This window comes from Sinohyriopsis cumingii, chromosome 15 (assembly GCF_028554795.1).
Source record: "Sinohyriopsis cumingii isolate HCF-2022 chromosome 15, ASM2855479v2, whole genome shotgun sequence".
Lineage (NCBI taxonomy): Eukaryota > Metazoa > Mollusca > Bivalvia > Unionida > Unionidae > Sinohyriopsis > Sinohyriopsis cumingii.
This window is the reverse complement of record NC_142975.1, coordinates 102,612,107-102,625,800: the sequence shown is the minus strand read 5'-3', so window position 1 is coordinate 102,625,800 and position 13,694 is coordinate 102,612,107. Positions and strand designations below refer to the sequence as shown.

The 13,694-nt window shown below is 34.6% G+C and overlaps 1 protein-coding gene across 1 annotated transcript in view; it reads left to right on the top strand.

Annotated features, from left to right (window-relative positions):
* The window catches only part of LOC149782396 (uncharacterized), a 45,741-nt gene that overhangs the window by 11,750 nt on the left and 20,297 nt on the right, over positions 1-13,694 (top strand). Inside the window, exons 2-3 of the mRNA XM_089935127.1 lie at positions 4,257-4,317; positions 12,441-12,758. Of these exons, the coding sequence (XP_089791253.1) occupies positions 4,266-4,317; positions 12,441-12,758 (370 nt within the window). The 5' untranslated portion in view covers positions 4,257-4,265. The remainder of the gene's footprint in view (positions 1-4,256; positions 4,318-12,440; positions 12,759-13,694) is intronic.

Below are 13,694 nucleotides of genomic sequence, written 5' to 3'. Positions count from 1 at the left end.
AATTCTTTTTTTCTGGAAAATACATGTGCTCATATAAAATTCTTAAAACAAAGACAGCTGTTATAAGAATTTATTCGGATTTCCAAAACCAGAGTGACATTTCTTGTTTTGACAAAAGCTGAAGACTTCAGCATACTACAGGTGACAGCATACGTCATTGTCTTCCATCTTGGATTCTTTGTCGGGACTCGAACTTGAAGCCATTAGAACATTTTATTATTAGGATGTCTAAAATTTTATTTGTGGATTATTCTTGAATTAATTTTGGATTTTATTTTTAAAACCGCAAGATCATATTTTTAAAATTATTTTTACAGTATTTTTCCAGGGAAATCAATTATTATATTTTTCAGAGCTTGTTGTTTTCACTCTTTCTTGTGTTACTGCTTATTTGAGCCTAAACACATGACATATGACCAGAATTTTCTACTTGTCAGCAAGATCAAATCCTTTAGCAGCTAACCAATAAAAAATTAGGTCGCATGGTTTTTGAAAGGAAAATCCCTTGACCTGAACTAAAATTATCAACTTCGGCAGCAAGATTTATTGTACGTTCTTATGTTCTCCTTGGTCAAAAATCCACAATAACATGTTTACTCACATGAGATGGCCTAAAGAACAAACCCACTATCTTAAAGTTATGTAATGTGCTTAAAGAGAACCCTTGCAATCAGTAATCATACAAATTAACACACACACACACACACACACACACACACATATATATATATATATATATATATATATAGTCCTCTCATAAAGAAAATATATTGTTACATCAAAGCTTTCTTTTACATATTAGTACAAAATACAGATAATTAAAATTGCATATGAATTTGTCTTGGGAATGATACAACATGTATAAATACTAATTCATCTTTTGGAGGATGTGATAAAAGCGATGTTTTGGCAATCTCACACTACTATCCTCTTTTTACCATTGCTCATTTGCCCACCAAAGTGAAGACATTATCTTGCTGAGTCCATTTATTGTCACTCAGAAAGTGCATATTGCATCCTACATTTATTGTCACTCAAAAGGTGGCCCAGGCATATTGCATCCTACAGTACTTTCTTACTCTTATTGAAAGTGAGTATCCTTGTACATGTTATGACTCTATGGTCACAAACTTAAGTAACAGAAAAGAAGCAAATCCAACAAGTTTTGTAAAACTCAACAATCAGTTTAATTATTAAAGTGATACATGAAAAATGTGAGAGGAACATACAGCATAATGAATGAATCCAAATTTGTCCTTATAAAAGTCTTTGAAAGTCCTAAATTAATGAAAAGTCCCATATAATTTCAGTACCGGAAATGTACTAGTCCTCCAAGAACAGTGACATTGTCAAGATGGCATTGTCCAGAATTCTTTTGAATAATAAGCAACAGTTCCAGAATAATATTATTGTCCAAATTAAATTGAATGCAAAACACAACTATTTTGATAGTTGGAATAGTGTACAAGTGTGGATAAGTTTTTACAACAAAATATGAAAATGCACTATGAGATTTAGGAAAACATGAGTCATCAAACCCCAGTACAAACTAAATTTCTTTACTCCTGGACAGAGCTTAACTTTATAAAGCAAAGCATCAAGAGGGAGCATTTCATTCCTTGTACAAACTGTAAATACCGTATTGACAGTAGACATTCTGGAGAGACCACTGCTTTCATGTACAGGTTGGCCTACTTCTTCTGCCCTTAACAGCTGCTTCTAGCTTCAAAGTCCATACTCCATCCTGCCCACTAAACTTCCCACAGAGGATGCAGCCACTCCTGTTCAATGCAAGCCAGTATCAGGGTGGACTGGTACAAAGATGAGTAGCCGTTACGTCTGGACAGTTGGACTTTTAGGCACATTGATTATATTTAATCTACAATTTAAAAAAATGTTTTATGATATTAAAATAATAATTAAAAACCAAGTGAAAAATAGATAATGGTGAATTGTTTCTAATGAATCTCGGTGAAGTGAAGATACAACTCATATAATCTGTTCTCACGATATGCCTATAACTCCAAATAAAGTTTCTTCTGATGTATGAGATGACTGATGACATTTCAATTCCAATTTGCAAAGTCAAAATCTTGACGTATTTAGATGTATGACGCCATTATAATCTAAAGAACAGCAACAGTAGTATTTTAAGGTTACTTGTCCTGTGGGCTTACAGGACCAGTAGTATTGTAAGGTTACTTGTCCTGTGGGCTTACAGGAACAGTAGTATTTTAAGGTTACTTGTCCTGTGGTCTGTGGGCTTACAGAATCAGTAGTATTTTAAGGTTACTTGTCCTGTGGGCTTACAGGATCAGTAGTATTTTAAGGTTATTTGTCCTGTAGGCTTACAGGATCAGTAGTATTTTAAGGTTACTTGTCCTGTGGGCTTACAGAATCAGTAGTATTTTAAGGTTACTTGTCCTGTGGGCTTACAGGATCAGTAGTATTTTATGGTTACTTGTCCTGTTGGCTTACAGGATCAGTAGTATTTTAAAGTTACTTGTCCTGTGGGCTTACAGGATCAGTAGTATTTTAAGGTTACTTGTCCTGTGGGCTTACAGGATTAGTAGTATTTTAAGGTTATTTGTCCTGTGGGCTTACAGGACCAGTAGTATTTTAAGGTTACTTGTCCTGTGGGCTTACAGGACCAGTAGTATTTTAAGGTTACTTGTCCTGTGGGCTTACAGGATCAGTAGTATTTTCATTGTTACTTGTACAGGATCAGCTCTAAAGTATATGATGCCAAGTTGAGAATCTTTTTAAATTGGTGAAATAGAAAACTGTAAATCCAAGCTGTACCTCGGTGAGTGCAGTGTCTGATTATCTTCTCTTCTTGTTTGAAGAGGAACAATACTCAATGTCTACTATTAAGGGCTACTGAACAGCCCATTCCAACATGCTTAAATTTTCACAAGTCCCTGCATGGCATCCTGATGAATTTTCACTTGGCATACCTCATCAGGTATTTTGAATTGCAGAAACCAAAGCCTTGCTCACATGTCTAAATAGAACTTCTTCTGTCTCAGAGTCGCTGTTCTGGCTTCCACCTTGGATGCAGGATGTTGAGTGTTTCAACCCCGGCCGAGTCATACCAAAGACTTATCAAATTGGTACTGACAACTACCTCGCTGGGCGCTTAGCATGAAGAGGTTTATGTTAGGACTGGTTGGCCTGGTGTCGGGATAAATGTGACTCAGGGTGGGACATGATGATATGTGTCTGCAGCATGATGCATCAGTGCTATACATCACTATGAACTGCCAGGCTTCAGACGTCATAGCTATATGACTAAAAAAATTTTAAAAACTAAGTAAAAAATCCAAATCACAAACACAATCATAGTCTCTAAATACTCCCATGAACCTTTTGGTGAAGATTTCTTTGAGTATCTTACCCTTGCTGACCGTCGCATTGGCTAGGTGGGTGAGCTTTTGTGTTGTAAAAATTTTACAAATTTGAAGCAGCAAGCCTGAAGGGAGCATATTATTGATTTTTATAAATTGAGTACTATTATTATTGCTATTAAGGTATTAATTATTATTATTATTATTATTATTATTATTTATTGAAATTACAACCTAATTGCCAGACCCTCCCAAAGTTATATCCCTGCACAATAACTCCCTTGATTATTACTATTATTGGATTTCAAACAAATTTGTTATGCAGCTTGAGTTTCAGGGGTCAGCATTATTTAATTGCAGTAACCTTTCATTGCCAGATCCACCCACTTTTGTTTCAACACGGTGAATCTCTTCATTAATATTGGATTTGAAATTAAAACTTATATAGGCTGCTTGACATCAAGAAGTTAAATGAAATGTAGGCGACATTAATTCATGTTGTTCAAAAGTATCTTGCAACAACTTGTTTTGTTTACTAAATAAAATCAGCTGCATAGAGTGTGTAAAATTACAAATATTTATTTTGCTGATAGTTTTTAAATTGATTTATTTGATGTGATACTTCGTTTGCCCCGAGGGGCCGAGTGGTCTAAAGCGCTCACCATTACAGATCACTGCCATCTCACCTCTGTCTGCGTGAGTTCGAGTCTTAGCCTCGGCTAACATTGGTACATGAGAAAGCCTGCCAGTAGCTTCTCGTGGGTCGGTGGTTCCTCCCGGGGTTTTCCAGGGTTCTTCCTCCACCAATTATACTGGCTGCCATGTATAGCCTATCTTGTGCAGGAAAATGGTGTTAAACCCTACGAAAACTCCAACAATCATTTGCCAATGTTAAAATTTTCATTTCAGAGTGAGAGAATGGAGAGATACTCGAGATACTTTTGCATTTTCTGGGCATATGTAGTGAAAGGTAAGCATTTTACTTTATCTCAACTAGTCAATGACCAGAGACCTTACAGTATGTAATTGTCAAATGTCTGTGATCTCTTATCCAGGATCCTTTAGCAGTTATTGTTACCCCTTTTAGGACACCTGGCACAGTATCACCTTGACATTGATCCAGAATAAAAATGATATCCCATGCACATCATTGATGACTGGAATGGTGGGCATCTTGAAAATCTTGTTATTGGTGCTCCAGAACCAGGGCTCATTTGGTCATGGAAATCACTGACAAGTTTTAAAACGTTTCAACACCGAATCAAATGTTCCACTGGGTAGGTGAAAATGTTCTTCAAATGAAATTGTATGATGTATTTGCTGATACTGTTGCAAGCAGTGAAGCTTATTTGAGCACATGCTGAAGTACTGTTTCAGGCACATGTTCTTATTACTTCTTTATTCCAATTTCTGAAGCGGAATTGAAGATAAAGAGGACATGAGACTGCAGAATGATTTAACAAGGGACACTTAGGCAGGAAACTGACAAGTGACTGCAATTAGTGTGGTTATAAGCTTTTCGCCTTTTTAAGTTTTATATCCATCACTGCTTTCTATCCTCATTATTTTTGTTAATTGTATCAAAAGAAACACATACTATGTGCAACCCATGGATTAAATAATCCAGAAAAAAGCTACTGTAGTCATGCAAGACTGATAGTGGTCTATACATAAAAGATATTAATAGCCAGAAATAACTGCCTTTGACACTACTGTAGACACAGCTTTGACACTAATGTAGACACAGCTTTGACACTGCTGCAGACACATCTTTGAGGCTGTAGGCGGTGTGATTATCTGCAACAGAAACAGTGACCGGCTTGATTAATATTAGTCTTATAAACCCTATGCTATGATAAAAGGAGCCAGTTGATACTGGTGCAGATAATGTGAATCGGTACAGTTTATTTTGCATGCTTAAACTCAAAGTGAAATGAAGCTATTTTCATTTAATCGAAAAATGTCTTAATAAACATACATAAATATGTATTGGAGTTGCGGTGCAATATCTATAAAGTTGTGTGCATGGGAAAATATGAACTATGTGGCAGAACATGCCATTATGAATAATGCAAATCACATTTGTTCTTGCATTGTGTTGGCACAGGTGCTAAGGCATGTTTTAATTGTGCTATCAGAGTTAAATCTTCTATCAACTTTGATCTGTTCGTAAATAGTATCATACATGCTGGCAAAAATTCACTGAAGCTGTGATTGCATAAGCATGTGACCTATACAGAAACACGTGTGATCATACAGACATATGTTACTGCACAAACACGGCAGACGAGAAACACACAAAAAATGAAACAATAGTTCAGACTGAGGCAGTTGCAGCTTCTGATTTTTTTAGAGTACAAAAATTAAAGCAAGTTTTTGAAAGACTTTTGAATTACAATATGAATACCATGTCGTATTAAATTTTTTTGACATGCTGAATAATTAGGTGTGTTTGAGGATGAATAACACCCTTGTTGAGAGGATGAATAACACCATTGTTGAGAGGATGAACTAAACCATCGTTGTACCATTATTACTAAGGCTGTTGCATATTTTCATGAACAACAACTTTAACATATCACAAAGACCAGCATTGAAACATACAGCAAGAAAAAGTAAACAAATTTAAGTTTCACAAGAACAATGGTGAATTAGTAAATTATGTGGCAATTATCCCCCACTCATACGAACTAGGCAAAGATGCTCAAGAACTGCAGTCAAATAAGATTCTTGTAATTATATTATAGTGTACAGTTCACTCGTACCACAGAAGTTAAAGAGGAGTTTGTCGTTAATGCACATTTGGTTATGTCATTAAATTATGACAAGGATGGATTTAAAATTACAACACCATGGATTCACAGATTTGATCTTATACGTTTGAACCTTAAGGACTCACGGTAATAATTCAACTCCAATGGTAAACATATGGAAACACTATCATATTCAAAATTCAATAACTTAAAATTTCTGGGTGCTGATAATGACACTTATAATTCTTCATGCACATCTAACCTTGGTGCAAGCTTATGTGTGGAGAACACCATATGACCCACAGCACTTTGTATACATACATGTGCATGAAACACGTGTTATTGATTCTGCACCAAATGAATCAGGTGCTACTTTCAGTATTGAGTACTCCTGAGTCAAGCCTGTAAGAATGCTAAGATTGCAGCAGTAGAAATGTTTCTATATTGCTTTTACATTACTTATAGGATAAGCTCTCAAAAGATATTTTTCCTAAAATTTTAAGTTTCATTATTAACCAATCATGGACCACCAAACCTGTAAATATTCTATTATTTCTTCACCCATTTCTAGACTGGTTCACAGTTCTTCCGTATAGTTAGTACCGTGTGTCCTATAACCAGATTTAAATTTTTTAGAAAAAGTTGTATTTTACTCCTTGATATTAGAGCATAATTGTAAGAAAGAATTGGCCATGCTTGTGCATGGATAATAGTGCAATAGCATTATATGTGATACCAATATCTATAGTTAAATTGCATCCGCATTACATGTTGCTGTGTTGTATTGTACTTATTAATGGCTTATTCTTGTTATTAAAATAATTGTTTTCTGCCTTTGTATCTTCATGTTATCTTTCTATGGCATGCATGCTACACAAAAGAAACACACACATGCTGACATCAGCAAGTATGACATCACAGAGTATCAAGTTACATGACGCATTGTATTTTCATCTCTTGCTGGCTATATGACAAGTTTTAAATGTTTTAAATTTCAAAATTGCATTTCTTTTCATGCTCAGACTCTCACAGAAATAAGATGCAGTGCATCCCTATTCACATCAACCAAACAAAACAAATAAGTGTGCCACATGACAGGTCAAAATGATAAGAGGCCATTGCCCTTTTGTGACTAAAATACACACACCCATGAAGCATCAAGAGATGATGACATTCCAAACTTATTTAAACTATCATCACATGTGATTCATGACCCCCAAGTGTTAATAAAAAGGTATAAAAGCCAAGGAAAAGTTCCATAAGCTTTATTATACTGAATAATTAAATAACAGAGTGCTACTTTTTAGTATAAAACTATGGGGAAAGGTGAGGAAGCAAAGAATAGACAGAGTAATTTCTTCAAGCCTGGTAATGTTCCCCACAACAAGGGGGTGGGTGGGAAATTTGTATCAACCCAAATAACACATTAACATAAGGTATGTTACATAAGGACAACAAGAGAAAAATTTGAAAAAGCTATCCAAAGTTCCTATAATGCTGACATTGATGTTGGAGACAGAAAGTGAATGCACAACTGTTATGACTCAAGCTATTAAGTATGCTGGAGGTGGAGAAATGTGTGAAAAACTTTGCTATGCCAAGACAAGATCATGTCTCTATGCAATATGCAGACACTGATAAAACTTGTCACTGCATAAACTACTTTTTATACTTAAGTAATTTGAATTGCATATTGAAGTTGTCTAATACATAAATGTATACCTAGATTTACCCAAAGCTCATAAAAAGTTAAGAAAAATTCTCAAAATCATTACTGTGGCTACTTTCCACTATAAGCATTGTGAAATTACTTACTTTTTAATATAAAGCTGAAAAAAATACACACATTATTGAACAAAAGAGAAACAAGGCAAACATTGCAATCACTCAATTACAGTCAAAGGGGAGGTAATACACATTGATTTGGCAAACCAAATAGCAAGCTCTAATTTACAGCTAAATGATTCCTTACTGTTACTTGATAGTAAGAACAGAGCAATGTAGGTTTATAAATAGCATTTGTTTCAATAATGAAACCATATTTCTGACATGAAGCTTGTTTTCATTTATTCACAACAACATATATGGTGAACAAAACACATATCGCTTAGTGCACACAGTAAATAAATGCTGAGATTTGGAATAATGTGTTCTGAGAGCACCAGTTGCAACACCCTGACTATAAAGGTATTCTATCATGGGACTTGGTACATGAAGAAAAAAGAGATCTGGTTTGGTGGGAGAGAGCAGTATGTTCACCATGCAGTTATACATCAAGAATGTTTCAGCTGTATGAAGAGAGGTTGGGGAAGAAAAACTGACTGTGTAAATAATGCAATACAGATAGGACTTTTGCAGACTTATATTGGAAATGAAGGTTTGAAAACTATTATTTTAAGTGAAAATGTCCCTCCCTGCTCCCTCAACAAAAGGGATGCAGAAAAGTTCCAATACTGTTTGCCCAAAAATGTAATGTACCAATACGAGAAACATGCTGAACATAGAATAGGTGTCAAGGAGTTTAATTCTAGGATAAGAAATAAGACAGGTATAATTGATATTCAATGTGACTCGACATATAATAATTCAATTTACAGGTTGAGGCAATGCAGCATGTGCAGTTTTGTGCACAGTCCTTATTTTTACAATGTTCTCTGCTTTGTTCTGCTGAGTGTGTCTCTAAAGTTAAATGATCAGTACTGATAAATAAGTGATTGTGACATGTGGCTTACAAATAAAATCTCCCCCCCCCCCATTTTTGGTATTGTTGCATATGTTAAATGGTATTTAACCATATAGGCCAATCTGTGGACACCAACGTATGAAATTGTGCCATCAGGCCATACTATTCTCTTTTTCCCATAGCCTGAGCTATCTACTGCCCCTGTCCAATGTGTAGAACCCTTCCCATCTGTGTTTGGTATTGGTTTCTTCTCCAAAATCACATGCAAACCATGAGAAAAAAGACTCCATTATGATTGTCATATGTAAAAACCACCAAATTAATACCCAGGATGCATGTGGTAACCATGGAAACAACAAGCTCCTATTATGGTATAGGTGTTACCAGGATCGTGTCAAGATAATTTATACCAACAATGACTGACTCAATGAAATGAAATTTATTCGGAAATTGTAATATTGCGATTTAATTTAACAACAGCGATAGTTGAAAAAAACGTCAGTTGTTTTGCAATACTAATAAAATGGTTGTTTGCAGATTTAAAGATGAATGCTCTGGTAAACTAGTTGACGACTACATTGGACTAGGGCATTAAAAAGGCAAAAGGTGTTCCACTGGTTATTGTACAGTAAGATCTCATACATGATGTGCGACTTCTAACTGGGGCAATAAAACTTAATCTTTCCACTGCGAACCATGATGTTAGCAATCCACGAAAACCACAATGTTATGCCCATGATGGAGACATTGTGAAAATGATTACAGTCCACAATGAGCATGCTATAAATGACCAGCCATGGGCTAGACTAAGACTTTCCTTTCTATACGACTTTGGAACAGCAATTTGATAGCTCACTGACAGCTTATCACCAGTGAGTACCTCATGTGGTCACAAGTTTCTCACAAGAACCCAAGTTTCAACAAAATAACTAACATGTAGTTAATGTGGCTTCAGTTTTGCTAATAGCCCTGTGAAACAGTTATAACATCTCATCATCTTTTTCCTGTTTATCAATGAGTGATTCTCTTTTGTCACCCACGTTTGATAAAAGAGAACAAGTAAAAAGAGGATAATTGTAATCAATACCTTTGATTGTTCCATAACAGTAGCAAAGATGGTTTCATCAAAAGCCTGACCAGTAAATTAGTCAGCTAAAGGAGTTATTTCCTGATCAACATCATTCTCTATCAATACCCTTTGATTGGTCCAACAATGAGTGAAAGTGACCTCATCAAAAGCCTGACCAATACATGTGTCAGCTAAAGGAATACTTTCTTGATCAACATCATTCTCAAGAGCTTTCTTTGCCATAGCTCCAGTAATATGCACAAACTGGGTTTAAATCAGGGATTTCATTTTCATAGGATCGAATTTCTAATCCAAACTTGTGGATTGACCACAACATCTTCATCTAGGTCATTGCCTAATATTACATGAATACGTTTGATGGTTGCAAATTTCTCTATTCGGACACTGTTACTGAGACTACATCTGATGACAAATCTCCACATTGGAGAAAAATATTAACAAGTCCGCACTCTACTCCCTGAATAAGAAGACTTTCAGAAAAAGGCAAAGAACCTGATAATAAAAGGCTCTGAAGCTCCTGTCTCTTAAAATTTAGGAATAGACTTGGTAGAGTCATTAGTAAGTGATATATAACCTTTCATTATGAATGCTTCATAATTCTCCATGACAAAATCAGACTTGGGTTTCTTTGATTCAACAAATGTATTGCTTTCAGTACATAACCATGATCTTGACCTTTTAGATATAGCTATGCCTTTATTATGTTGCTAACTTTTCAATTTTGATGAATCATAAATAACATGTCCTACCTTCTTAACATGGTGCACATATGAAAAGATAAGAATTTCTGAAAACTATTATCAGACATTTGTTTCCTAAAACTTGTGATTGATTGAGATTTAGAAGTGCTCATATGAAACTGAGATGTTTGTGACTCAAGGGATACTGATCAGTTGCACAAAGCAGCATTTTCTAAAGGTTCGACAATTTTTGAATTCTTTTATGAGTTGTTTAAGGTTATTCTAATTTTGACCAACCTTGGCTGAGCACCAGCTATCAAATAGTTCTTTTTCTCATGTAGATTTGACATGGATCTGTCTATTTTTTAATGTCATTAAACCAAATTGAATTTAGATTTCTAGAACACTGATTTCAGAAATAATTTAGATAAATTCCTTCCCCTAACACAAGCCCCCAATTTCTGTTATGACTGTGGTCTTTAATTAACAGGAAAAAAGGCAAAACCAATAAGGTTTCTAAAATTCAACAAATTATTTCCCTAGGATAGGAAGTGAAAATGTGAAAAGAACTTACAGTATTGGGAATTAAATCCCAAATAGTCCCAAAGTTCTATCTCAAGTTCAAATGTATGAAGTTCTAATTGAATTCCAGTGCATTCCAAATAAATATTGAATGTGTTGATGTACCTGTAGTCTCGAATATGTTAATGTGCTAATGACCTGGAGTGTGGTGATGTGCTAAGTCTTTTAATGTACCACACTAACATATTCTAAAATGTTCTTATCTGAATTTACTATAGTTCCAAACTAAAGTTTCAGTGCAAGAATAATGTTCAGCAATTTGTAATTCCAGTGAATAATAATTTGATTAAATCCACCCAAATTAAAAATTAAAAACTGAACACAACAAGACTGATTGTACTTCAGATGTTAAATTAATATTTTTATAATGAATACTCCTAACAAGATGATACACCCCTCTACTTAATGTAGGTTGCAATTACCATTTTCTAAACATACTGTCAACTTAAAGGAAAATTCCATTATAGAAGCTTGTAAGGCCAGAATCAAGATTTTATCTTTATCTCAAATTCAAGTAAATATGTTTACCATTAATAATGATCTGAATATTACACAAGATAGATAAATATTAGCTATGTATTCTGTTGTTTACAAGATAAATGTCACTTGATTTTGGACAGGGTTAAGTACAAAATAAAGATGTAATGAACCTTTAAACACTAGGCAAAGCCAATAAATAATGCAAACAATAAATATACACTTTTAATGAATTATACATAGCATCATACGAGAAAAGATTAAGAATGTGACAAGATATGTGTATTATTGCCAGTACTATTTGGGATGGGATTTCATAGCTTTAAGTGTAATGTTATATGATATGTTCATTTCTAAAGTATAATGTATGTATTATTTCAGAGCTAAATGTTACATGTTGATCACCCCCTTTTCCTGCTGTTTCTTCACTGTGGTACAAACTTTTATTTTGCTACTAATAGAGTGTGTTATGAACATAGAGAGTACTGAAAAAGCCTGACAAAGTAGTCTGATCTTATCACCAGTGTACTGTATGTTTCTGTAAATAATAATAGTTTTAATTAGTTAGACACCTAAATAATATATACTTACTAGTGAGGAGAGAGATAACATACACCAGGGGTAGTGATGGAATTTAAGCAGTGAAAATACCAATGCACACAATAATTCGATTAATAGTACCTATTATGAAATTAGGATGTTGCAGCTTACTACACAATTCTAAACTATGGATACTGTCAATAGAAGTGATTATTGATTCCAGATAATTCACATATATGCTTGTATTTCAGAAAATAAAGTTTAATACATCTTTTGTGTCTTTTTTAGGATTAGTTGCCCTTACTATTTTGACAAACGATTCCATACCAAAGAGAAGAGAAGGACTAAAAATATCCTGTCTGACATTGCCTATTGAATTTAACAATGATCTGGCAGTCACATGGAATTATCCATCAAGGACTAAGTCGACTACTTGTTTCGGTGATTATACTTGCTCAGGCAACAGCGACAACTACAAATTCACTGCTGACAGCAATGGATCTTATGCCACCATCATCAGTTTAGACAGGATGAAGGACAATGGTACATGGACCTGTACTGGAAATGAAAACTTAGGAAGCAATACTACTGTTATCAGTATTTATAGTAAGTATGGTAATAAGCTATACAATTTAAAGCCTGGAAAAGATTTTAAAACTGTTTTCCTCTAATGAATGATTTCATTTTTATACCTCAACAATTGTTTGTGTGCATGGATTCCACATGACTTTAACTATAGTTCCAGCATACATATTTAACAGAACATTATATTTTACTTTGCCCAAGGAAGATTACAATTAGTTTTAAGGTCAATAGATTGAATGTTACTGTGTTACAAAAGGTAGATTTTGCTTTGCATTTAATTTATGTTTGATAACTTTGTTTTAGAAATCAGATTACAACAACATTTGGTGGATGTGATCCCATGGTCCCATTATCTTAAAGTGTTTCATATTATATCAAGTTTAATCTTGGCAAAATATGTGGAATGATAACTCCACAAACAGTCATCAAACCAATCATTAGAGATTGGCATCACTCATATAGAACAATTCTTAGAACCGCTCCGGTGGCCTAGTGGTTAGAGCGTCCACCTCGGATGCAAGAGGCCATGGGTTCGAACCCCGGCCGAGTCATACCAAAGACTTACAAAAATGCTTGACTTATATACATCCTTCCCTGTTTAAAATGCCCTTTCAGATCAAAACAGTTGGAAGTATGAATTAATATTTCTATTCAGTGATATGCTTTCCATATTAATGACCATACATTGTATAGTGCAATATGTAACTTTCAGTAGGTTGTTGATCTTGGCAAAATTATGTGGAATGATAACTCCACAATCATCAAACCTATCATTGGAGATTAGTTTCCGTGAATTTGGTATTGTCACATATAGGACAAATACAGTACACACATTGTGGACTATGTATTGTCCACTTAATATGGTGGACAATGGCAAAGTTTTAAGTGTCCTCTAGGAATTGTTGATGTCCACTACATCTGGTTTACTTGTCCTCAAGCCCAGTGTACATTCATTTG